The sequence below is a fragment of the Physeter macrocephalus genome, chromosome 9, assembly GCF_002837175.3.
Source record: "Physeter macrocephalus isolate SW-GA chromosome 9, ASM283717v5, whole genome shotgun sequence".
NCBI lineage: Eukaryota > Metazoa > Chordata > Mammalia > Artiodactyla > Physeteridae > Physeter > Physeter macrocephalus.
Window position 1 is genome coordinate 102,739,920 of NC_041222.1, and position 27,173 is coordinate 102,767,092.

Here is a 27,173-nt window from a genome sequence, read left to right on the forward strand (position 1 = left end):
AAAAAAAAAAAAAAAAAAAAAAAAAAGAATTGCGTGGTAAAATATTAAATTGCAAGATGAAATATTGCGAGAAAGGGGTTGGATTTAAATCACCCCAAGTAAGCAGAATTAAAACCTATACCTAAGAAGCCAAGAATTGTAGAAAATGTCTAAGACAAGTTTTCAAATGGCTGTATAAAGTCAACCTTTGATTTCTCAGGTACACGGGCCATTACTGTCCAACAACTCCAGTCCAGTATAATGTATTTCAGGGTAAATTTTTCTAGGCAAATATTTCCCATCACAAACATTTTTCTTAGCAGCATTAAACAATCAAGCAAACCAAAATATCTTAATTGACTTAACCCCACATTCCTAAGTCATTTTTGAAACATTTATACAAGTGCCTAATGAACCATAAATCTAAGTAGCAGCGGAATATCCCTTCTGATTATCTGTATCTGGACATCTTTATCCAGGTATCTTTGATATATTCTGGCAAAATGAGGCTCACATGACTCACTTAAGTATATAGATCACTTTGGTTTCTGCTGGGGTTATAAGGGAACTATTTTTCCAATAAGAGATGTTAATAATATGTATATGAACTATTTACTTTAAATTCAGCAGAATAAAATTATTTGAAGTACTATAGTAAATGCTGACAAATAAAGAACCTCTAGAGCACATTCAAATAGCATGACCAGGGACTTTGTTAACATACTATTGTAACTCATTCTATTTTTTTTTTCTGTTTAGCCTTTCTAAAGAATTTATCAAAAAAGTTCCCACAGAAGCATAAAGATATTGCGTTCATGTTACGATATCACTTCTCAACAAGTGTAATTCTTAAAATTCTGTAAAACTGTTCAGAAGTGTCTCTTATCCTGCAATAAGAACCTGAGTCTACTGTTTCGCTTCAGTAGCTAGACTCAGTAGCTGGGTTGGTTCGAAATGAAGGGTTCCAGCTGCAAGAGTCAGACATTCACACCCTTGTGAAGCTACTTGCAAGCCTTGCTCACACTCATCAGAGCATCTTCTCACAGGGTTTTCTTCTTCTTCTGGTGTTTTTATCAAAAGGGAAAATCAAGAGTCAAAGGATAATTACAGACAATCTCATAAATAAAAATGCTGGCACACCCACCATCTCATAAGAGTGACAAAAAAGTTTTGGCAATTTCTCACTTACTATTTCTTTAAGACATACTTACTCTAGGTACCAACTCTTTTTATAAGGTGTACACATTACCAGTGAATACCTCAATCCTAAAGCACCTTATAAAATAGTTTATAAAGATAAGAACTACAGATGCTAAAATTATGTGTAAGCCGGATGGATAATCACTGAGCATGTAGTTTACTACTGAGGAGAGTAGCATCCTCCTGAGGCCCAATGTATTCTTAAACCCAGGAACTCAATACAAGATTAAAGATGGGGAAAAAAAAGAGATGAGCTCATCTCTGCTATTCTATTCTCATACAGAACTGCTCCCAATAGTATGTGATTTAATTTTAATTCATCCAGTTTAAAACATCCTTGGTAATAACATATTCCAATTGCTTGGCATGGAAGCCTCTTAGCAGGCTCGCTGGTATTGATATAATACTGCAGCTAATCGTACCTTCTAAACTTCGGAAACCAGGCTGTTCTACAGCAATTCTACAAACCTAATTAGATAATGCAAAGTTAAGGTTCTCCTCAAGTTTCGGTGCAGCCGTTCTTACGCTCCGTGAGCTGGATCAGGCATCCCTACCGGCATGTTTAAACGCTTCTCGCGAGCCACACTTTAAAACACTACGAAGGCCGGGGAGCCCAGAAGGGAATTTACAGTGGAGCAAAAATGAGAACATTTCTCATTTTGAAATATTCAGGATTCTTACCAAACGAAGCAACTGCAGGTTACTTCTCCCCTCTGCAAAAAAGACCGAAGCCCTGGGTAAGTGCAGTTCCACTTGTCTCAGGGTTGCTTTGGGGATCATAGCACTGAACCAGAATTAAACCGTAGACCTCATTTCAAAAAGCTAACATCACTGAAATGCTGAGCCTACAGTTTTGCTATTGTTTCTTCCTTTAGTTACACATCAGCCAAATTAATGTATAATTACAAACTAAAAGTTGCCTAATATTCTCAGGATAAAATTCCTTTCCCAACTTCATATATTAAAATGTTGCTCTAATCACAGCTTTCCAAGTTAACTGGATTTCAGACTAAAAGAATGCCCCAAATGCCTAATATGTATTATCATATCTTAATACAATGTGTATATATAGTCTACATTATCAAAATTACGTGACTGTGGTTCAGCTTAAAACATATGGACCCATGTGTCTCTGTACACACACGGGGTGGGGGTGAGAGGCCTAATTAAGGCAGAACAGAGATAACCCCAAATGTGGGAAGTCCTCTTCGGTACTCACGGCTCTCTAATAAAACCCCTTCTCGATTTGCAGTTTTCCCCTAGGGAGGATGAGTGTTCACCACTTGAACTTCTCTTTCTACCTGAGCCAACGTTCCTCGGCATCGCGTTTACCGAGACGCGCCGCAGGCCCTCCTCTACCCCAGGTGCCGGGGGTGGCGCGGCGGCAGGCGTTCCCGCTTCCACGGCCGCTCGCTACATCTTTCGTTCTGTCGGTTCTTGCTCCAATGCTGCAGCACTTGGAACTGCTGGTGGTCGGGCAAGACTCTCCAAGTCATCTGACTTCTGCCTGAGCCCTCTTTCGCCTTTCCTGCTCCCGGCATTTCCCCCGTTCCTCTTTCATGCCCACGTTTTTCTCCTCCGTCCACACCCGAAGCTACCACTCCAGTTCCCAGGCCCCAGACTGGAGCTGGGCTCCTGCCCAGGAGCTCACACTTTGCATCCAGCTCTGGTGCCCGTTCTGGGCTCCATCTACCCAGCAGACGCCTCCACTCCTGTAAGCACTTTAGGCCCCAACCGCACAAACGTTCTGTCTTACGGACCCCAACTCTCCTCGTGCTCGAGACCAGCACTTCGCAAAGTCTGGTCCCTGGACCGGCAGCAGCATCACCCGGGAACAGTTAGCAGTGCAAATTCTCTGCCCCACCCCAGACCTCCTGAATCAGAAAGTGCGGGCAGGAGGCCAGATGACCCGGGTTTTAAGACACCCTCTGGGCGACTCTGATTCCCGCTCAAGGCTGAGAACTGCCGCTTCAGACGGTTCTGTTCCTTCTGAGGCCTCAGCATCCTCCCTGCCCATTGCAGCCAGCACAGCTCCTCCTCCCACCAGCCACACCGGCAATTCTACCGTCATCCTCTCTCTCTCCCCACATACTCATTTTCTTGGTCCCCCTCCTGGTTTAGGCTCAGCCAAGCTACAGGGATACTCCCGTCCTCACGGAAATCTGGCCTAGGCGCTGCTCCCAGACCCCTGCTCGGGGCCGGCCTGAACCACTCACAGTATTCAGCGTTGCAGGGCTCAGGCTCCGCTTCTCTCCCCAGGCTCTCTTCCACCCTCCGGGCCCCGACCCACTCTTCTAGCCACCACTCCCCAGGGTCTGCCGCGATCCTGCCTGCTTCTGCGCGCCCAGGCCCTGTCCCCGCGCTCGCCCTGCGACCTGCCCCCCCCGGTGACCGCTCTGACTGCACCCCACCCCGTGGCCGGACGCTGCCTTCCCTGTGACCTGGGGACCCGGTAGCTAGGACGACCCTCCTCTCACCCCCTGCAACTGTTATTCGTGCGTCTGGCCCACAAACCTGTGGCAAAAGGGTAGTTACTCGTGTTGTTTTTCCAGGACAATGCCTGGTGCGATGACCACATAATTTATCACCCAACCCAGAGCATCCCCTGCCTACACCTGCCAGCTCATCAAGTACTGCCCTCCCTCCAGACACACCTAGCTCCCCCCACCACCACGTTGGCCTCCTTTTTACTTCTCATGCATTCCGGCCTCCTCCACCCTCAGGGCAGCCCTGCCTATCCCCTCGGCCGGCCGGCAGGCAACGCTCTTCCCCGAGAGCTACCTCCGGGACTCAGCTCAGCCATCACCTGCCCCGCCTTCCCCGCGGGGTCCTGGGCCCCTTCCCCTCCACTCATCCTGCACCGCCCCACATGCTTCTCTCTGTGTGAAATGACCTCGCCAGCGACTCTGCGGGCCCCTTCAACGGTGTCCACACGAGCTCATCTGTGTTGTTAAAATCTGCGGGAGGTCAGAGGGCACAGCAGAAGTCAGGACACCTGAGACTGACTGGGTAAATGACCTTGGGCAGGGTTCAAGGCTCTGTAACTCAGTGAGGATTACATCAGACTGCATGAGAGGGTTATTGCTACAATTAACACCACACACGCAGAATGCTGACCTGGCACAAAGGACTCACAGATGTTATCTGTCATCACAGCGTTTTTTAGTACTTTATAGTACCTCCAATGTCTACAGCAGTAGATGGTACTTCATAGACAACAGGTGTTTGAAATCTCTGAATCAGGGAATCAGCAGTTGAACGTCACCACTCCCTAACTCCACTTCAAAAGCTTCCAAAAAGCTGCTCTTACTGCTGAATCAGTAAAACCCCAACCCAGTTCCTCAGCCTGCCATTCAATACCTTCAAAATAGGGCCCCAACGTACTTTTCCAACCTCCAGTTCCACCACGTGTCAAGAGTAAAACCGGCCTTCCCTCTGGTCTCACCATATTCCTTCCGTCTGGAACCCTGTCGGAACCCCACCGACGCTCCAGGTGGAGCCGAATGCCGGGCTCTGGCCTCCAAGCATCCACCTCCTGCAGCTGGCGAGGAACCTCTGGGTGGCGGTGACACCCTCACGTGCGAGAGGAGACAGAGCCTGTGTCCTCGACACCCCTGCATCCCCGGCGCCAGCCCGGTACCTCCAGTTTCCTCAATTCACTGTTCAGAGCAGGTGGAAGGCTGGAGGCTGGGAGGTGTGGTTAAAAGGCCTGATTCCTGAATGGAAAGACAATGACTATTCTTATGGACCAACACCTTCTGTGTGGTTAGGAGGTCATGACCTGAGTAGCATCTTCCGTATGCCAAAGCGTTCTACTTCCTCTCCTGCATAGCCTCTCCGATGCCTAGAGCCATGGATGGTGCTTAGTAAACACTGAAATGTCTGTTGAGTGAATGACTGCCATGTTTACAGTACAAATACATCTCCCAATTCTCACAGAATTCTGTCCACATTGTTAACACATATTCTACCTTCTCACCCTTCCCTCTTCCACCACACAAACTCCAACCATAAAATCATTCCTTTCATAGCCTCAGGCTGTGTCCGTTCTACTCTAGAAATTTTAAATTCTTGATTTCACTGCTTTTCTTCTTCTGTCAGATTGTACCTTCATTCTTCAGGGATGAAAATTAGAATCTAAAATATGAACAAAGGCAACAGTCGAGGTTGGAGCTGAATAATCACAACCATGTTCCAATATTCAACAGCTGTTCAAAGCTTCCTGACCAACCTTCTTTTAACAAATCAAGTTAGAAGTTACACATATTCTGTTTACAAATGGCCCAAGCTCAGAACTGTGATGTTCATTCACGATGCGTTCCCTTCTTTCTCCCTGCCTCTAATTCACTATTAACAAAAATCGAAGCCCACACCTTATCTCCCATTCCATGCAGCCGGCCCCATCGCAAAAGTTACCCAGATTCAACAGCTCAACAGTTTCCATTCTTTCTTTACTAATAATTGTGCACTCCCCGAATGGCTATTCTAAGCCTTCACCACGCGCTAAGGAAACGTCCTGTGACAGCGAGGTTTCCTTACCCAGCTACCAGAGTAAGGATGGGGAAGGAACCCAGGCCATGTGGGTGCTGCATCCTTTTTTTCAACTAGGATATGATCCCTTTCGAACAGGGACTTTTCCTTGAGACCGTCTTGGTATTCTCAGTGGGGGAAGGGGGGTGGTAGTAACAGGATTGATGCCTGACTTCCAACACTGGACGGGAAACACTTGCACAGAATCGACAGATACCGCAATTCTTAGGAATGTCTGCATTTCCAGGGCGTAATGAGTACTTCAGCACCACGGAAGACGAGGGAGAAATTCCATGGGCAGGAAACAGGCATTCCACCTCCCAAGGACACAGTGCTTCGCAGGTACCTTTAAGAAACGTGAAAGCTTCTGATTCTCAGCCACCCAGGAGAACGCACGTGTAAGCAAAACTCAGCACTAATTTCAGGAGGCCTATGGAGCCCAAATTTCTTAGACTTGGTAATAAGGGAGTTTTTAACTGCAAGGGCGGGGGAGGACAGCAAAATGGAATGAACCCTAATCCCAGGGCATTTCACTTGGGGAACTGAAACAACAGTGACCTCTTAAGACACTACATTTCTTCTAAGTGATAGCTCCATCCCTAATAAAAAAGCTTCCATTTGAAACAGAAATCTCATGGTCAAGGGCAGAGCTTTCCTGGTTGCAGCCGATCATCGCTGAGATAAAAGGCTTTGTTAAGGTAGAACCTGACTGACTGGGTGATCAATTCGGTCACAGCCTCATTTAGCAATGCTCCTTCCCACTGGTCTTAGCTTGTCACATAAAACCTCTCCATCTAGCAATGGCTCTTGAATTAGTCCTACTATGGATGCTCTGAGCCTAGGTGGCATTAACAGTTTGAGTCAAGTAACATTTGCAAATACAGAGAGCTGCCGGTTTACATGCAGCTTCTCACGAGTACTGAATTTGCTATTAAAGAGCCACTGAAGGTCTTTCAACATCTCCATTCCAGACCTTTATTTTCAGAGGCTAATGATTCAACGTTAAACACTCAGCGCCGAAACCCGGGAGAAATGGTCTGGGAGATACTATAATTTATTAATTAAAGGAACTGTCTACGCTTTGCAAGTGCTAAACAGATGGTTTTAATAAATGCTGACCTTAAAATATTCAGAGGACAAAGCCTAAGATGATAAGCCTTCCCATTATAACCATAAAACATAACATCAGAACGTATGGATTTTGTCTTCAGAACCTTCCATATAATAAACAATCTGTCATCCTTCTACCGCCTATCAGGTGCCTCCGGACACCTTCCTTCTCCTTCACTCCCCATGCAGACACCTAGTCCTGGTGCCTCTGCATCTTCATTTAACAGCTCTTGAATCAACCGACTTTTCTCTCCTTCCACCGTCACCCTGCCAATGGCATCAACATCACGTTCCACCTGGGCTATCATAACCTCCAACAGTATTCCTATCTGCTCCTGCTCTAAGCAATTCAGCTAGAGTGGTCTTCTCAAAGCACAAATCTCAGCCCACCTCTCCCCTATTTAAAAATCCTTCGAAGAGCTCCATCCTTGGAGTTAATGGCTTCTCTAAAGACCTGATTCCTGGCATGGTCTCTCTGAACCCTCGCCCTCCATCTTCTAATTACACTGGCCTTCTTCCACTTCCTCAGCTCACCATGCTACCTCCTACCTCAGGACCTTTGCACATACTTCTCCCTCTCAGGGGTGTCCCCCTCCCATACCCAGATCAACGATGACTCTTCATTTCTTCAGGTAAAGCTTTTATGACCAAGTTCCTCCATTTTCTTACCCCCTGTGGGTTTTTTTTTTTCATAGCATGTGGTAGCACAATTTTTATTTACAGATTTGTGAAGTCTTGATTAATGTGATTTTTGACCCACTAGCCTACAAGATCCATGAGTTTAGGAGCAAGGAGTATTTCCTTAACAACTAGCACCAGGACATGGGAGGTACTCAAAAATGTTTGTTCAATAAATCAAATCGTATCCAACAGAGTACAATTTGAACGGTAAGATCACTTTTCACATCATTCACATCAGAGAAACAGCAAGAGGCCCGGAGATGGAAAAGCGAAAAGAAATGTGTTCCTCTTGTCTTGACCACAGGTGACGCATTTTGCTGGGCAGATCTAAAGGAGGAAGTAGTCCAGGGGAAAAAAAAGCACCAGGCTACAGCAGACTTTTGCGCCTGGAACACTGAAAGTATGAGGCAAAAAGCTGCACAGGGTGGACCCACCAGGACCAGCTTGCTAGAGTAGAAGCATAACCTGTATTTGGTAAATGGGATTGTCCTAGACTATCTCAGGCCATTTATCAGAATCCAAAAAAGCCCTATACATGGATTAGTGTTAAGGAGAGGCAGGTGTTTCACAGCGGGTGGAGTATGTGTAATCATAATCAGAGTCAGAATTTTCCCGAAAGGAGATGTCCTTCTACTGCTTACTTCAGAAACATTTAGGTTAGCTTTTATTAAAGGGAGGCAATAGTCCCTTATTTATGCTCTTATGATTTATAAGCTATACCTTAACTTGCTTAGTTAATATTTACCCGCAAACTTAATAAAAAGTTTTGGCTCTCCACATACATAAAGCATTCTTCTTAATGTTAATTGTTTGAAAGTCTTAAAAAGCTAGCTTCAGTCTTTGGCAAATGACTGAAATTACCCTGGACCCACCGACAAACTTTATCCAATAAGTTGGACCAAAAACCAAGTTATAACCACCTCCTACAGCTATTAAATGAGCTCGTGGCTCAGTACGTGTACCAGCACTAATATAATATTTCAGAGGAAATAGGCATTGGGGCTGACGCTCCATCAACCCTTTAGAAGACTTGTTATCTGAAGTGCAGGACATTCTGAATATGGCTAGTTCTGTCACTCCTCAATTTCTTCCCCCAGGAAATGGCATCTTTACGTCTTTATTAGCTCTCGGTAAAAGGCCATTTGATCATGCTTTCAAACAACTGCCATATTCAGTCGTCCTTTCTCAATAAGTCATTTTGAAGCAAAATCATAAAGAGGTCACCATCACTCCATGAGAGCTGAGGGACTTAAAACCACGAACACATTCAAAAGGAAAACTGGGTACTTTTTATTACCATTAACTTAGATGACTTAGAGAGGAATCCACCCCAGACGTTATAAAGAGATTCCAGTGCCGTTATGTCTGCAAATACACACTAAAACTTCAGAGTAAATCTCAAGAGTAAACCTTCCCTCATCACAGGGGCAGGAGCAGATAAGGAAATCTCTTCCTACGATTCTCAGTGTTGAAAGGACGCCTTCTCCCTCTACTTCCATGAGGCTAACTTCCCAAAAGGAAAGTTAATAAAGGCGACCCCTCGGATGCAATGCAGACGCTGTTTGCACAAGGCGCTGGAAGCGGCACAGCTCCCCAGCCCCCGGCTCCCGCGTCCCAGGGGAAGGAGGGGCGCGGCCGTAACTGCGGGCAGGTCGGGCAGGGGGCGCGGCCGGGTCAGCGGGGCCGCAGCCCGGGGTCCGGTCACCCACGTCCCGGGGCGCCAACGGAGCCCCACCGACCGGGTGAGTCGGGCGGCGGACAGCGCGTCCGGAGGAGCCCTCGGCGCGGGCGGCGACCGCACAAGTTAGTTTGGCGGCCCCGCGGCCCGGCCGCAACCGGGGCAGGGGAGAGGCGAGGAAAGGAGAGGCGGGCTCCGGCCCGACGGGGCGGCCGGTGGAGGGGGCTCCGGGGCGGGGGTCCGCAGGCGGGCGAGGGCGGCCGCCGGGAAGGGGAGGGGGCCAGCGGGAGGAGGAGGGAGGCCGGTCCTGGGCGAGGCCTCGGCCGCGCGCACCGCCTGTCTCGGCGCCGAAGCCGAGGGGGCGGCGCTCTCCGCGGAGCCGGGGGCGGGGCCGCGCGTTCCCACCCGGGCGGGCAGCCGGGGGCGCCGAAGACCCGGCGGAGGGGGGCGCCCCGGACGCACGGGGGCGACCGGACCCAGGGGCCTGGTCCGCACCGGCGGTGGCGGCGGCCACGGCCCCTCGCCTCCGTCAGGCATGCGCGCGCCACAGGCCGCAGCCCGGACCAGCCCCGCGTCCCCAGCCGCCGCCGCGGCGGTCCTGGCCCGGCCCTTCTCTTCTCCAGCCCGCGTTCCAGGTGCGGAGGGCGGCCGCCGAGCCCCCGCCGCAGCGCGGGGCGGGGAGGTGCGGTGGGGGCTGGGACCGGACGCGGGGTTCGGGGCCCCCACCCGCCCGCCGCGCCACCTGCGGAGCCCGCGCCCGACCCGCCGACCCCGCTCCCGCCAGGCGCGCGAACAAAACAAGTTGCAGGTCGCCGCCGCCGGAGGGGGCGGGCGGGTCACTCACCCTCATCCTGCTCAGCGGGCTCGGCTCGTCCGGCCGCGGGGATAGGGAGGACCAGAGGACCACCAGCACCAGGAAGCTGCCCACCACCAGCAGACTGCGTAAGAGGAGCCCAATCTTCAGCCTCATCTTCCTCCGGCGGCGAGAGGCGCACAGCCGGGCGCAGCCGCCGCCACCGCTCTCCCCTCCCTCCCTCCTTCCCCCTCCGCGCTCGCCGCCTCCTCCTCCCGCCCCCGCCGCCCGGCGGCCGCCCTCCCCGCCTCCGATCCGGAACTCCCCTCGGCTGGCCCCACCCCCGCTCTCCCCTCCCTCCCCCGGCCGCTCCCGCCCCCACGCCCTCGCTGGGCGGCCCCCGGCCGGTCCGCAGCCCCTTCCCCGCCGCTGCCCACCCGACCCCTCCAGGTCCTGCTACCATTTGACTAACTTACACTCTCCCAGGTTTGTCCTCAGCCTCGGCCCCACCTCTCAGCCCTTAAAGCTGCCTGGGTCCCCAACTTTTATTGTCCTTTGGGGCCGTAACTCCGGCCTTAACGCCGGCCCCCCGGCCCCCGCCGCGGGGTGGGCGGGAAGGAAACCAGGAAGTCGCGGCGGCCGTTGCCGCAGCTCCACGTGGCCGATTTATAGCTGGGAGGATTTTTCCTTATTGATTGTGCTCGCTTCTTCACACGGCTCCTTAAGGAGCCGGATTTGTATCCGAAAGGCCCAGGTGTGATGTGCAAATAGCCCCGGACCCCAGGAGCTCTACTTGGAAAGCGGGTAGTACGTCGCTGTCTCTTGAGCTAATTAGAAGAAAGCCAACCTAGTGCGAGTAAGCAATACCAACCTTGTTCAAGGGCTAAGTTTCTATTCCTGGGACCGAGGATTTCGGGGTTTGTAAAACAATACTCAAAAAAAACCACAAAAAAACAATGCTCCACCCTCGTCGCCTCCTTCAGACCCGATTTTTGCCGCTTGATGGAGGTTCCTTGATTTCTGTTTTTCAAAAGCCTTTCTGCCTGAGACCTACATTACACAGGAAAGGGTATTGACCAATGTTTAGCCAGATGCCCCGGCCGGAGGAAATAATTTTTGTGCCCGTATCTCCCAACAAAGATGTCAGTCGCCTCTATTGCCAGGTGCACGTGATTACGTTATCAGTGTGACCTCCTATCTGCCTAATTCAAGTTGAACAGAATGTTTAAAATCTTCTCCTAAGTTTTAGGATGGTAAAAATTGATCCTTCTTCCTTAATATTGTCTCCTATCTGCAGGTACTTTAAAACAAGTGAAACCCGGTTATTTAAATTTCTAGAATGAAATAGAGAATTTGCATCATCAGGATAGATAAAGAATTGTACCAGACCAACTCCATGTGCTTCATGGTTTGGGTTACATTACGTTAGTATATTGGGGATTTCTTCAGAATTCCCACGAATTATTTGCAGTGAACAATAGGGGGAAATGTAGAATGGCTGACAATATGGTCAGGTCTGTTCTTGGCTGGATAATTGTGCAGAGTAATGCATGTAAGCCCAATACATACAGCACCTGGAGGGCTGTCATGGGTTGACTCCAAGTCACTGTCTGACTCAGCATTTTTATCAACTACTTAAATCAAGACCAGTTGCTTTTCATATAGGACGAGGGAGACTGCTGAAGACGTTTTTTTTTTTTTTGATGAAAAAGACCTGGACTTTTAATTTAATTGATAAAGTATGAACCGGCTGGGTAATGTGGAAAGCTACTGCCCCACTCCTGGGTCAATTCAGGTCCAAGTGGGGACCCCGGCATCACCTGTACCCAGGTGATTCTGACCCAGCTCATCTGTGCACCAGCTTCAGAGAAACAGTGAAAGGGAGGGGTGCTTGGGGAAAGGTTTATTTAGATAACTCTGGAAAGCAGGAACAAGATCATTTGTGGCCCCAACTTGGGCTGTTCACAGTGGGGAGGGCTCCTTTGCAAAGCAGACGTCCTTAGACAGAGACTGGGCTTGGAGGAGGTGACCTTCAAGGGATCTCCGATCACATGAGGGAATAATCCCATTAGAAGTCAGCCCCTGAAGTCCACCAGAAGTGATGAAACCTTCTGTTTGTGCTCTCATTTGCACAGTCAGAGGAGACAGTTTTTGATTATTAAGAAAATGGGAAGCTGTATTTTTACTCTTATGAGCATAGTGGGGCAGGTGTGCAAATTGAAAGTGGTCCTTATCACTCCCTGAGGCAATCGGAAGGAATCTTGGGCAGAAACGGTATTCAGAGATGACCCTGCCACCCCCTTTAAGTTTTGCACAGAGAACTTAAAATACCTGTGAAAAGGACACAAAATTAGAAATTGACCAGTGGGTATATGGTTGTAAAAGCCCGGGCTCCTCTGAGTCCTAACAGTGTTTAAAAGAAACTCAAAGTATAAAATACAAGCCTGTTGCAGCATTTGCAAGGAGGCAGCCTCAGCAGAGTTGACCCAACACTTTAGAAAATGAGGAGCTAGCTACACGCATCCAAAGCTTAGTTCATGGTCAGTCACTTAACCTCTCTGAACCTTGGGCCCTCGTCTGCCTGACAGTGATTGCAGTACTCACTTCACAATATCATCAAAAGGAATAATGGAGGTCAAGTACATATGCAAATATAAAGTACAGATAGAGTAATGGGGCGAGTCTCAGTGTGTCTAGGTGTAATTCGTTTTTTCTTAATGAATACTGCAGTTACCATATGACAGGGATTGTTGTAGGGGAATACTTCTGGCGTGTCTAACCCGGGGTTCGCTGGGAAAGAGGGTTGAGACCAGAACTTAATTGGAGGGACACGGGACGGCCAAGAGAGCCTTGTCCTCTGTCAGGTTATGGCGTCTCATGTGGCAGATGGTGACCTGGTGTCTTCAGCTGGGGGCTCCAAAGGAATGGGGGAAAGATAATTCTTTTGAAGGCCTGGTGTTTGCAGGATGCTTCACACGTGTTACTGCATTTAATCTTTACGCCACGTGAGTGGGGCTGGCGTTACCATTGTTCTCCAGCTGGGATTCAAAGCAGACTAGATTTCTAGAGAAATCAGATTTTTAGAGATTAGATTTCTAGTCTCAGGATTCGTGTCGCTGCGTCCATACTCCTTGCCAAGCTGGGCTAGCCTTCTGGGCCCGGAATATAAATGTGTTCTTCCGATGCAAAAGGTCAGGGCCTCAAGATTTGTTGGTTTTAAATTCTTCCCCTGCCTGCTCTGTCCGAGGGGAACCCACCATGAGGATCTGCGCCCTTGCCGGGGCTGCTGTTTAGAGGTGAGATGCCCGCTCTGGGGCTCTAACCACTCCTTCCTTCCTTCTTTATCCTGCAGCCAAGCTGAACATCTGAGTTTCTAAGTGTGTCTTGAACTCCCTTTGCTTCCGGGCGGGGGGATTCTTTTTGCCTGAAGTGACACAAAAGCTTTCCCATGCTTCCTCCCGAATCCCCCCCTGTCCCCCAGGGCCCTCCCCACCAACACACTGGGACCGGTACCCTGCTGGGTGCTCTACCTCTCCCTCCCTGATAATTACATAAGGTATGTGAGGACCGAGCCTTGTCTGTCCAGTTCATCCTTGTATCCCGTTTGTAGAAAGGGTTCAATAAATATTTTTTGGTGAAATAATGAATAATTGGATTGAGAATATAAACAGAAGATGAAACTTAGAAGAAAGGCCAGGACTATATCAACTGCTGGTCCTCCTTACCTGGAGCTTCTCCTTCCAAGGATAAAACTTTGTGGGTTTTATTTAATTAGAAAGGTGATTATTTTAGCTCTTGTGGTTATCATCATCAGCTGGTAAACTGTTATTTCCCCTCACTTTGAATCCTACTAGGGTTACTCAGGACTAAGAAGGAAGTGATAATTTTAATTTAAATTCAGATTATTGTGTCTGCTGAGATTTCCAAAAAAGGAAGAAAGAAAGGAAGGAAGGAATTAAATTGTATTGAAATGGGAACACATAGCCATGGGCAAGTACTATTAGCAACCAAAGTTCTATTTTAACTGTATGTGATTGTTAAGAGCTCAGGTTAAATTAGTCTCAGTGACCTATAAATTATTGGTTAAATATCCTAGTGCCTATTCTGTAAACCATTTGATCACCTCTTTTCAAAGAAGAACATCCGTGATAGTATTTTTTTTTTTTTTTTTTTTGGAGGTACGTGGGTACACGGGCCTCTCACTGTTGTGGCCTCTCCCGTTGCGGAGCACAGGCTCCGGACGCGCAGGCCCAGCGGCCACGGCTCACGGGCCCAGCCGCTCCGCGGCATGTGGGATCCTCCCGGACCGGGGCACGAACCCGCGTCCCCTGCATCGGCAGGCGGACTCTCAACCACTGCGCCACCAGGGAAGCCCCGTGATAGTATTTTTAAGTTAAGAATGTATTATAGGGAATTCCCTGGTGGTCCAGTGGTTTGGACTCGGTGCTTTCACTGCCTGGGGCCCAGGTTCGATCCCTGGTCAGGGAACTAAGATTCCGAAAGCCACGCGGCCAAAAAAAAAAGAAATGTATTATATTGTTGAGAAAATAATTGCTATTTAAATTTTTTTTTAAGTATAGTTCAAGTTTGTTAAGAATATATTAATTTTGGACAGTGTTTATTAGTTATCTCTTACTGCATAACAAATTACCCCCAAATGTAGCACTTTAAAGCAACAAACTTTTACTATTTCATGTAGTTCTGAGGGTTGGGAATCCAGGAGTGGCTCAATTGGGTGGCTCTGGCCCAGGGTCTCTCCTGAGGTTGTTGCCAGGCTGTCAGGTGGGCCTGGAGGAACCTGCTTCCAAGTTCACTCCCAAGGCCAACAGGCAGGCCTCACGGACTACTGAGGGACACTTCAGTTCCTTGTCACAGAGCTGCTCAGGACAAGGCAGCTGGCTTCCTGCAGGGAAAGATCTGGGAGAGGGAGGGAGGGAGAGAGAGAAAGAGAGAGACAGGGGTCCAGAAGCTGTGGTCTCGTGCCGTGTGGAAGGGGACCACACAAGGCTGTGAATCCTAGGAGGTCAGGGTCTTTGGAGGCTTAAGAACAACACTGGAAATCAGAATACTCGTTATTCCATTTATTATTTGTAGTATTTTGGTTACCATTATGATATGCTGAAGTCTTTCAAAAAGAATCCAGATCTTAAATAATTGCTCATTTCTGATTATCTTGCAAAGAAATACTCTGTATACTGTCTTCAACTCTAAAACGAAGGTGTTGGGCCAAAGAATCTTGAACACCCCTTCCAATTCTGAAATTCTGATTGTCCTGTGATGTTAACAGATGGTTGAGACTTTTAAATTTACACTCTTGTGTAGAATACAACCAAGTCAAATTCTGCCTCTATACTTTTTTTTTTTTCTGGCATGGATTACTATTTCTGTAATAAACTTAAAGAGATGGATAATTCCTGATTTGTGCTCATCTGGAATAAAGACTGTTGTCACTAGGGCTTCCATTTGATGAGGTTAATGGTCTCCTACACTGTTGTGAAGGCAGAAATGCTTATTTTTTTATTTTTATTTTTTTATTATTATTATTTTTTTTTTGCGGTACGCAGGCTCTCACTGTTGTGGCCCCTCCCGTTACGGAGCACAGGCTCCAGACTCGCAGACTCAGCGGCCACGGCTCACGGGCCCAGCCACTCCGCGCGCGGCATGTGGGATCCTCCCGGACCGGGGCACGAACCCGTGTCCCCTGCGTTGGCAGGCGGACTCTCAACCACTGCGCCACCAGGGAAGCCCAGAAATGCTTATTTTTAAAACCCTTTTAACAACTACTGAGTCTGCGCTCTAGAGCCTGTGAGCCACAACTACTGAGCCCTTGCGCCACAACTACTGAAGCCCGCACACCTAGAGCCCGCTCTCCACAACAAGAGAAGCCACTGCAGTGAGAAGACCGCGCACCACAATGAAGAGTAGCCCCCGCTCGCTGCAACTAGAGAAAGCCCACACGCCACAACTAGAGAAAGCCCGCGAGCAGCAGCGAAGACCCAACGCAGCCAAAGATAAATAAATAAATTTATTTTAAAAAAAAAGCTCTTTTAGATTGAACGCTGTAGAACACTACCTCTCTAGAGTCTGTTCTGTTTTCAGACTCCCATATTTCAGAAGTGCTCTTCTGACTTGACCATTTATTTAAGTGGCGACTGAAACACATTCGTTCTCCTAACAGTCTTGTTTGGAACCCCTTCAGTAACTTCCCATTGCTCTCAGAATTAAGCCCAAACCTCTCAATTTATTCCAAAGACCTTTGCGCACCAGCCTCTGCTACCTCCACAGGCTCAGCTGGGCCACGAGTCCTCTTTTCCAACCTAAGCTGCAGCTACGTTGACCTTCTCTCCGTTTCTGGAATGGGCCAAGTTCTCTCTCCCTTCTAGGCCTTCACACAGGTTACTCCCTTATCCAGAACACTCTCTTAGTTTCAGTACCAACTACCTCCCACCAAACTCCCAAGCATCCTTCAGAATCAGTTTATACATCAGTTCCTCCAGATTCCTCCGTTCTCTTCAGACCCCAGCCCTGCCCTATGCTGTCCGAACCCCCTGTTCACGCTTGGTCATGGCATGTAGGGCTCAGCTTTGTCATTGCTTCCTCAGTGGTCTGTCACCCCCATCAGGCCATGTCCTCATTTGGTGTCATCTTCGAGACGTTCACAGTACCTAGCACACGGGATCTGCTGTGTTGGGGGAGAAGGAGTGAAAGCATAGTTGACATGTGCTGTGTTTCACATGCTCACTCTATGTTTTAAGCAAGTTTGGAAGCATTGTGTGATAGAAGATACACTGCATATATGTACAGGAAGAGAAAATGTTCTTGTTCTTTGCTCCGTTGTTAGAAGATAACTGAAGAAAAGATGAACTTTCTGGTGTGGGATCTAGAAAAATGATACAGGTGAACTTATTTGCAAAGCAGAAATAGACACAGATGTAGAGAACAGACAATACCGGGGGGTGGGGCATGAATTGGGAGATTGGGACTGACATATACACACTACTATGTATAAAATACATAACTAATGAGAACCTACTATATAGCACAGGGAACTCTACTTAGTGCTCTGTGGTGACCTAAATGGGAAGGAAATCCAAAAAAGGGGATAGATGTATACATATGGCTGATTCACTTTGTTGTACAGAAGAAACTAACACAACATTGTAAAGCAGCTACACTCCAATAAAAATTAATTTTAAAAATGCAAATTAAAAAACTGGTGAACTTTCCAGGCATTAGCAAGATGCAGTATGGCATAGTTGGAAAAGAAAAGATTTGGAATTACCAGGTATCTACTTCCTGTTCAGCCTCTGATTCTCAGATCATTTAGGGTAATCTCTCTGCATAAGCTCTCTGCAGTCTATACTTCAGTTTCTTTGTTTGTATGCAGTTCTGTTATTTCTCTTTTGAGTTGTCTGAAAAGGTTTCTAGGCATAGTCCATTACTAAAAATAACCCAATCTTTTTTATAGCTAATAAAAATTATATCAGGTACTCCTCTCACTAAAAAATAAAAACCTTGGAAACCGAAGTTAGTCACTGTTCCCACTTCACCTCAGCTATGAAATTCTTTATATCTCAGTTTTCCCTACTCTTTATGAGTTTCAGTGTCTTTGTACGACTTGATAATGTGTATGGAGGTTGAGGTACTTTTCTTCCCCATGCTTTAATCATTTTGAATCAATAGATCTTAAAAGGCGATAATATCTAAATGTTTTGCAAAAGTATTTTAGAAGTAGGTGGCTTTGCCCTCATTTAGGGGCTGGGGAAGGAGGGTGCACCGTTCTACATTTTCATCTGACCAAAATGAGTGCTGTAATTCCTAGATAATAAACTGAAACTACCTATCTGCCCACTGATGTGGAAGTTTATATGCACAAACTGTCATAGGACTTACAGTAACACCTTGACAAATTTCAGTTTTGAAGACTTTTTTCATGTCATTTAAACCACGCTCTGCTGAGAACTTGAGTCTTCAGTGAATTTCATACTCTAATTTCATGAAATTTTAATACTTGAAGGGAAATTAGAAATGAGAGTCTAGCCAACTCTCATTTTATGTATGATAGGTGGGTTCTTGGTGCCTCTTACTGACAGAGCTTCTTTCTGTTCCACCTCTGTTGCATCAAAATTATGCTCTGAGAGGTTATCAGTACAGTTGTCCCTCATCATCTGAGGGGGATTGGTTCCAGGACCCCTTGGACCAAAATCCAAGGATGCTCAAGTCCCTTGTGTAAGATGATATATATTCACATATAACCTATGCGCATCTTTCTTTATACTTTAAATCATCTCTAGGTTGCTTAGAATACCTAATACAATGTAAACACTATGTAAATAGTTGTTAAGTACAATGTAAGTGCTATTTAAATAGTTCTCATTAGTGTGACAAATTCAAGTTTTGCTTTTTGCAACTTTCTGGAATTTTCTCTTTTCCAAATATTTTCAGGACATAGAACCCACTGTCAGCAGACTGCCAACCGTATTAGCAAAACAGAGGCTGGTTTCTCTTGAAGGTGTCAGGTTCCCATATTAAAGAATGTGAGATTCTAGGTGATGCATTTTGCCCAATCTCTCTGGCCGGACTACAATAGGTGTAGCTGGATGAGCAGGGTCTCTGCAGGGAGGTGAAGAGGTGTGGAGCGGGAGAAAGGGGCCAAGGAGGAAGGAACATTCTCCTGCTGGTCCAAGGCAACCTGCAGCCCAAAAGGCACATGATGGAAACGACAAAGAAGCGCTTTGCACCATCTTCTGAATGGTTTTGACTAGTTATAATAAGATTGGGTTATTTTTAGTAATTGACTATGCCTAGAAGCCTTTTCTGACACTTCAAAGGAGATAAGCATAGTTGCATACGAATGAAACTGAGGTGTATGCTGGGTATATGCAGGGACATTATCCTAAATGATCCAGGAATTAGAGGCTGGCCTGGGAGTAGATATCTGGTAATTCGAAGCCTTATGTTTTCCAACGATGTCATTCTCCACCTTGCTGATGCCCAGACATTTCATCTTTTTAGACTGACCAATGAACAGTACATTTTCTCTTTATTTGAACGTGTGGCTCTATGTTAATGACTGCTTGGAGGGCCACACCTGGGAGATGTGGGCCCCGAGTGCTGATCTTCACAGGAGCTCAAAATACTGTCATTTAAAACTTTGGTTTGTGACTTTTCACTTGTGAGGGGATATGATATGCATGGGTGTTATTGTGGTACCTGTATGCAAATCGAGACTTAGTGAAGTATGGTATTCTTAGAGCTATTGGTCAAGGCAATGCGAAATAGATCTTTTTGCATAAAAAAATACCGTCGCTTAGATAAATGTACCTTTTGGCATATTACAAAGAGTTTTGAAATTTGAATTTTAATTCCTTTTTTTTTTTTGGAGAATGGTCTTTGAGGTCTTGGTCTTATGGGATGGCTTCTATTTCTCAAACTATGTAAAAAGATTTTTAACAATCCCTTTTTATGATCTTTTATGGTATATTTATAGATATTTCTATTTATTCAACAGTGTTTGGAGCATGTATCGTGTGCTAGCCATTGTTGTAAATGATGGGAAACAGCAGTAAACTAGAGGAGCAGAAATCCTTGTGGTCATGGAGTCAGACAATAGACAAGGTATGTAAATGATCATGTATCGTTATCGATGCTGGTATATCACTTATGTGCCAAGAATTATCCTAAGAGCTTACGAGAATAACTCAGTTACTTAGGTGGTGTAGTAGAAGGCAAATACTGTGGAAAGAAATCAAGGAGGGAAGGAAGGCGGGTGGGAGTGAGGGACGGTTTCAAGTTTAAAGAGTCTGAGACGGTCGCGTTGAGGGGACAATATCTGGACAAGACCTGAAGGGCTGAGGGAACAGGGCGCATGGCTGCCTGAGCGGAGGTGGCCTCAGGCTGAAAGGGCAGCAGATGCAAAGGCCCTGAGGCAAGAACATTCCTGCTTGTTTTAGGAAAAACAGGGACGGGAGGAGAGCCTTGGCTGAGAAGGTGTGGGTGGGGTGGCCTGATGTAACTCACATCCAAGTGGGACCACAGCCTCTGGCTTCTGGGTTTGGTAAGGAAAGGAACAGAGATAACAGCACGGACCAGTTAGGAGGCTATTTTCATAATCCGGACAGGGGCTCACGGTCGCCTGGACGAGGATTCTGACCGTGGGGGTGGTTAGCATAGGTCAGAATATGGGTATATTTTTATTATTCTTCAACTATTATGGTTCCAAATCATTGAAGTTGTTGGGCTGCTTCCAGGCTCTTTGTAAGTAGTTAAATTAATAACCTGTAAAACTCTTTAAAGGCTCTGGCAGCACACGTTATTTAAAGAAACTGTGTTAAGTGTTTACTCGGCAATCTGGTTTAGATTTTCACGCGTACAGTATATTCTCAAGTGGAACCACCTGTACTTGGAGATGGAATCTCCCAAGTAACAGTGGCAGTTTAGGTGCGGCGCCCACTGAGCGCATGAAAGCAACTGGAAGTGCCAGGTGAAATACTTCTGCCACCTTTCTAAATGCGTCCACGGGTAACAAGAAAATAAATACTAAGGTCAAAGACTGAACAGACAGGGTAAGCTGAGTATGGAAGCTGGCTTTTGCCTTCGGGCTTTGTCCAAACCTAGGGTGCCTGAGTATCTTTTACACCCTGAGTTCAAGGGTTTAGGAACAGAAAACAAATTCAGGGCCCACCCCAAAGTGGAAAGCCTAATAGGACCTCAAAAACTAGGCTCCCTGAAGGAGTCCATCCCCAAGGTGAGAGAGAACTGAGTGAACCCATTCCCCTCACCCTGAAGAGAAACGTCCCTCTACACACACCCCACACCATCCAACGAGGAAACTAGTCATCATAAGGTGGCCCTGACCCTGGTTTGCAGTCAGAATTCACACAACCTGGATGCCTAGAAAAGCCTCAGACCAAGAACTTAAAGTGATCCCAGACTAATGGTGTCACAAGGCATCTGAACTGCAAATGTGAGTCCTTTTTGAAAGAACTCTCTTCACCTCAGGCTTTGAAAAAGGTCGTTCCTGGGTCCCTAAGAAGATGAGTCACTCACAGTTGAAAATCACTAAACTCCCAAAGCCCTGGGTGGGAAATAATATTCTACATAATAGGCTGCCTGAAAAGCTTAGCGGTTAGAATTACCAGACACACAATATAATCACATTTAATACACTTCAAGAAGTGAAAAGAGAGCTCTGAAAATATGAGTAAAATTGAGAAAAGACCTAATTTCCAGGAATAAAAAAATACTAAGTTAATGGACGGGTTAAACAGTACAGTAGAACTGTTAACTGAAATTTTCTCACGCCTTGGCTGCTGGGCACTTGGTTGTTTTCCTGTCTCTCGGGCCACTCACTGTCAGTCTCATCACACATTCTGCTATCTAAAAAGACAGCATTGTTTAGAATTCAGTTCTAGTTCTTTTTCTTTTCCTCAGTTTTGAATCTTCGTGTGGATTGACCCATTCACAAGGTTTCAGCTCCGTTAAGTGGAATTCATTTGTTTTCCCACCAAATCATCTATTCTTCCTAGGCTCCTGCTTTAGCCGTTGACACTTAAAAAAGAAATTTCTAAGACATCTTTCATAGTTTCTTCCACTTTTCCTTCCAGATTTCATCATTAACAAGTCAGGACCACCCCATCACTGATGTTTCCTTTTGCATCTGTTCCCACTGCTATGATTCACATTTCTTTGCAATGTTCCCATCGTTTAATCTCCTGTTTCTTAAAACCATTCTACCTACCACTGCTATTATTTTTCTAAAATATAAGTTCAACGATATCACCCCTGGAGCAAAAACCTCTAGTGGTTCACCTTACATTGTGTCCTGGAAGTATAATGGCCTCAAATGAGATACTGAAGCACACTTATGCTAAGGGCATCCTAAAGATTGTAGGTTCCGTGGACTTTTTGGTGCAGAGCGTTAGAAAACGAGACGGATGGTGGAGAAGGAGAAGATCCTGCAGGACCTTCTTAAATAAGCCCTCGGTAGAACATTCGTCTCCTAGGGCAAAATCATGCGAAGCAACCTGTTCTGCTTAGGTTTGAGAAGTGGCAGTAAGTGAAATAAAGTACATTCGCGCATCCAGCTGACAACCAGATAAATGACTTGAGCTGAGATTAAGCAAACTGAAAAAGTCAGAATAAGGCCCATAGAAAAGGTGCTGCCAAACCAGGGTACAGGAGTCTGGAAGATTTTAAGACTTTGAGGAAGAACATCAATGAATGAGGGTAGACTGATTGCTATGACAAACAGCCCCACAACTTCAGGGGCTTCATACAATGAAAATGTATCACATCACAGTCCCATCCTCTTTGCAGGTTGGGGGGAGGGAAGGGACTCCGCCCCTCCCAGCCCATTAGGGATCCAGGCTTTTCCCATTCAGTGGATCTCCCATCCCCTGAGGAACCCAAGCCCTCCACTGGATTCTTTGCATCTAGCTGGCAATTTAGGGAAAAAAAGAGCAGGTGCAGGATCCCCTATGATGTGTTTTAAGAGCCAGGCCTGGAGCGGTGAACATTCCTTCTGACCACTTTTATTGGCTAGAACTCAGCCCCATGTATTGGTAGGTGAATAGTTAAATGGTGTATTTGGTCCTTCAAATCATGTTTTAGAAAATATTTAGTAGCATGGGAAAATGGAAACAGTAAGTGGGGGAAAATATGATACAAAAGTAAGTGCATTCTGGTTCTAACTCGTTAATAAAATAAATAATATATTTTCATTTTAAAAAGCCTATAAGGAAATAACCCACTCACATTTTGATCTCTGTTTAAATAGTGGGATTGTTGGGAAGCTTCTCAATATTCCTCTTTCTTATCTAAATTATTGATTATGAAAGTGTTACTTTTCAAAATAAACCTTATCAAAAAAATTTTAAAGAAAGAAAGTGGTATGTCTTTAAAAGATTTCTATATTCCTGGAAATTACCCATCAGAGGCCTTGTACATAGTAGACGCTTAACATGTATTCAAAGATTCACCATATTCATTGACTGAATAGAGTAATTAAATGGAAAAAGCCTAAGAACAAAATGTTAAGGAACTGTTATTTCCCTGATGATGCTATGTAAATGTGGTAACAGGTGAGCCAAATCACCACACTTTCTATGATAATTTGATTTCAGTTTTGTAACACTGAAGTCATATAGTAGATGTGGTACCAGTACTAGTGAGTTACCTGTGTTGGTGTTTCCTGAACTTTATTCATCTTGGTACTGTTTATGCCATTTTTAGTCATACCTAGAGTAGTACACATATTGCTTAATATTTTTCATTAAAATTATATACTTTTATAAAGTTAAGTTTAGCTTTGTGCTAAACAATGATACTAGTAAAATCACAGGATTGTATTAATTTTTCTACACTTATTAAAATTAATGCATAATTATCAAAATTTTAAAAATTCACATTCTACTTAATCATCTCTTTTAACCCCAACTTTACTACACTTTAGAAATAACTGACCTATTATAGGTCATATTTATCTATTTAATGTTTTAGGTTCAAGCTTCTATAATGTTTAGGTTCAAGCTTCCATGAACAATACAGGTTTTGCCCACCTGACAGAATATCTAGTTTTATGAATTATCCTCTAATTTTGTGATTTATGTTCATGTATAGGTGAACATAAAGTGAATGTTTAATAGGTACTATATATAAGTCAACTTACTTTTTTAACAATTTTTTTTTAAACGATGAATACTCCATCTTCCCCACACCATCCCGTTAATGGAATCCCACTGATACGACACAGAATGTTTCTAAGGCAAAACAAAATAAGTTAGTTCATATATGGAACCTTTTTTTTTTTTTTTTTTTTTTTTTTTTTTGCGGTACGCGGGCCTCTCACTGCTGTGGCCTCTCCCGTTGCGGAGCACAGGCTCCGGACGCGCAGGCTCAGCGGCCATGGCTCACGGGCCCAGCCGCTCCGCGGCACGTGGGATCCTCCCGGACCGGGGCACGAACCCGTGTTCCCCGCATTGGCAGGCGGACTGTCAACCACTGCGCCACCAGAGAAGCCCTGGAACATTTTTTAAAGACCAGAATTCTTTGGTTTGCACGTAGCTCACATGAGTACAATAGAGAGGGAGCTACTGTTTCTCAAGATCATAATCCTGCTCCCAGAGATGATAACTGACAACAACAGCAAAAGCTGGCCGTTAATTTCACACTCTGGGTGCAGGTTTCTTTTTTGAATGACAAAGAATACAAACTTTGGGTTTTGTGACTCTTGAACTAAAACTACAGAGGGAATTGTAGAATCTACATCTGGGGAAATCCTTAGGATAGAGACCTTTTTCAGGATGATTTATGTGTTGTCTGAAAATAAGGGTGTGGTTCCCTGGTTGTTCCTGGCTTTGTGGTTATTAAGTTTTTCACTTTTTAAAAACCAAGTGTTAAGAAAGATGTGGGAACCAGGAAGACAGGGTGAAGTCAGCAAAATAAAACGGAGATCCACAGCCAAGGGGATGACTTAATAGGTCACATTAGGTAGGTTATGGTAAAAAAAAAAAAACCTACAAGATCTTCTTTTCCTGCGTTTTAAAAAGAAAACAAAAATCTTCAGCACAAATGCCATCTACAGAGACTGGAGGGTCTCGGAGGACAGGAGCTGATTGATGAACTTTCACGCTCACCGTGGGGCACAGACTTTGAGAACAAGCCTTTTCCTGAGCACCGAGGACCATAGACACGTTGGCTGAGCTCTTTGTTATTCTTGCCAATTGGATGTGGTTGAGTTTCCATTACATCTATTGTCCCACCAGGTGATTCATCCAGCAGGTGTATTTTCATCATTGAACCAAGACGTGAGTAATTGGAAGGGAGGAAACCTAAGAAGGAACACCAGTTCTTCTGCGTCGACCTATACGTCAGGAACTAGGAGGTGCTTTTGTTTTTTCTGTTGACGTCTAAAAAGAAATATTCTTACGTCTCCAAGAGAAAGAGCAAGAAAACAGAGGGATGACACACTCCTGATCAAGGGCCTGTCGTCAATGCCCCATTTACCCAACGTGTCACCCGCTTGAGCCCTAACCCCTGCTATCCACCACTCCAGTTACCCTGATCTTCCCTGTTCTTAGGCTATGATTTAAACAGCCTCTTCTCCTCTTTTTGGAAGTTGGATGCAAATGATAAATAATAAGTGGTGAATTTGGCCTCACTTTGGACTGACCTCATTAGGCTTTAAATGGGAACCACAGAGACCCACAAAGGTACATGTCGGTTGTCCTGGCACCGAGCAATAATGGGTAGAGTTCACAAATAAAATAATAGAAATGATTCTGTCTTGCGTGGACTCTGGGGAAACAGCAGACAGATACCCACTCTGGTCAGTAGCTGGAGGAGTCCGGGCTGTGCGGCCCCAGAGGCAGAGCTGCAGGACAGTCCCCTCTGGGCCTCGAGGACAGCCCTTGCCCTGCCCCGATGGAAGGACTGTTGTCTGATTGCTGGTCTTTACAGCCACGTTGCATGCATAACGGTCGTCTTCAGGGGACCAGGGGACCTCTGCTGAGTTTATCATAGTGCAAGGGTATCTCAGCTTCACAAACTGTGATGGGGCAACCTAAAGTAAGCTATTTTACTTGCTTTGTTGGAAGAGGGGGACCAGGGTCAAAGAAACTGGCCTTAGAACACACCGTGCTGCGAGTAAGATTTGAACCCATTTCTACAAACTCCCGGTCCAAGGTTTCCGTTACTCGGTGGAAACTCCTGTATCAAGTTGAAGACATGAATCATTTGTTCAGTTTAATTAAGTCATCGTAAACTGCACATGGGCACTGGAGACACAGTGCTGGATGAGCCAGGAAAACCCCCTGCTTTCACAGAGCTGAGAGGCCCAGGAGGAAGGTGGACAGTAAGTTACGTAAGGTGTGTCATGATGAGACCCACTTCAGATTCAGTACACGATGCAACGGAGGCGCCTCATGCTACCTAATCCGGTGGATCACAGAGGGCCTCCTTGAAGAGCGGACTGATGGAGGAGTAGGTGTTACCCAGCCAAGGAGGTGGCTGGGGGAGATAAAGGAACAGAAAGAAGTCCTACGGCTGGCGTGAGTGATCCACGGTGCGCGATGGCTAAACCAAGGATTTTAGAAATAATCTTAAGGACAACGGGAAAGGGAGGAAAACAGATCACAGTGGGTGTGGATTGAGAGCAACAGAGAGCCTGGAGTCCACATGGTTCAGCTGAGAGTCCCTCGCCTCCCATTACCAGATAATGTTAAGAATGCACTTATATTTATTTTCCTAAAAGTAGACTGAAGGAAGAGAAGCCAGCGCTCTTCTTCAGTTCAGACAGTTTCTGTCTGCTGAATAGCTGCTGCGTTCAAGGGCATGTAATACCTGTACTAGGCGCTATTCAGACTCAAGGAGCAAGTAAATACATCCTGGTGTCTGCTTACCCATCACATTCAGAGCGGTGCTTTTGAGCACCTCACTGACAGCAATCGGATGGGAAGACAGGACGAAACAAAATGCAACAGCTGGGCCCGTCTGCAAACAGCTATTAGGCAGACTGCTTAACATTTTAACAAATAACCAAGTTGATCTCAGGATTACCTCCGAGAGTAAGAGAATTTGGGGGTTTTATTTTTTAAAAAAGCTTAAGAACAAATTTCAATTTTATGCCACCAAGTTACTTTTTGCTTAAAAATATGAGCGCATACCATATGCCAGCCATTATACCAGGGACTCGAATTGAGGACCTTGCTCCTGGCCTCTGGGGAGCTTACAGATGGGCGGGAGCTACAGATATTGGGACAGCGCATCACCGTGGGCTGTGCTCTAGAAAAGGAGCTACAGTAACGAGGATGACTTCGTGAACCTGTGGAAGGTGAACGAGAGCAGTGCTGTTCCTGCATTGTGCTTTTGTTGACGCAATCTTTAATAAGATGGTTGAAATCCAACACATTTTTGTTTTCTTTTAAAATTTGCTAAATCAAAAAAGGAGCAGGTAGCAAATTGACTCCAGAAATGAAACAGTTTTTCTCACAAGAAGACATTTTCAATGTGATTTGACAGTTTTCCATCAGCACGGATCAAAGAACATCAACCAGTGGACTAGGCCCTGGAAATATTTATGACTGTCCAGTTGGCTTTCTTTTTTAAAAAAGACAATCTATTCACAGTATTAAAAGCATTTGTAGGGCTTCCCTGGTGGCGCAGTGGTTGAGGGTCCGCCTGCCGATGCAGGGGAACCGGGTT

The 27,173-nt window shown here is 46.0% G+C and overlaps 1 protein-coding gene and 1 long non-coding RNA gene across 5 annotated transcripts in view; one reads left to right on the forward strand and one right to left on the reverse strand.

The window, feature by feature from the left end:
• Window positions 1-10,214, reverse strand: part of GALNT7 (polypeptide N-acetylgalactosaminyltransferase 7) — a 124,755-nt gene extending 114,541 nt beyond the window's left edge. For all 4 annotated transcript variants that reach the window (XM_055087356.1, XM_024130814.2, XM_024130815.2 and 1 more), the window contains exon 1: window positions 10,023-10,214. In XM_055087356.1, coding sequence (XP_054943331.1) covers window positions 10,023-10,148 — 126 coding nt within the window. In that variant the 5' untranslated portion in view covers window positions 10,149-10,214. The remainder of the gene's footprint in view (window positions 1-10,022) is intronic.
• Window positions 9,726-25,007, forward strand: LOC114486913 (uncharacterized). The gene is made up of 3 exons (XR_003681358.2): window positions 9,726-9,813; window positions 19,483-19,589; window positions 24,737-25,007. It is a non-coding gene; the product is annotated as an uncharacterized lncRNA (long non-coding RNA).
• The last annotated feature ends 2,166 nt before the right edge of the window (window positions 25,008-27,173 follow it).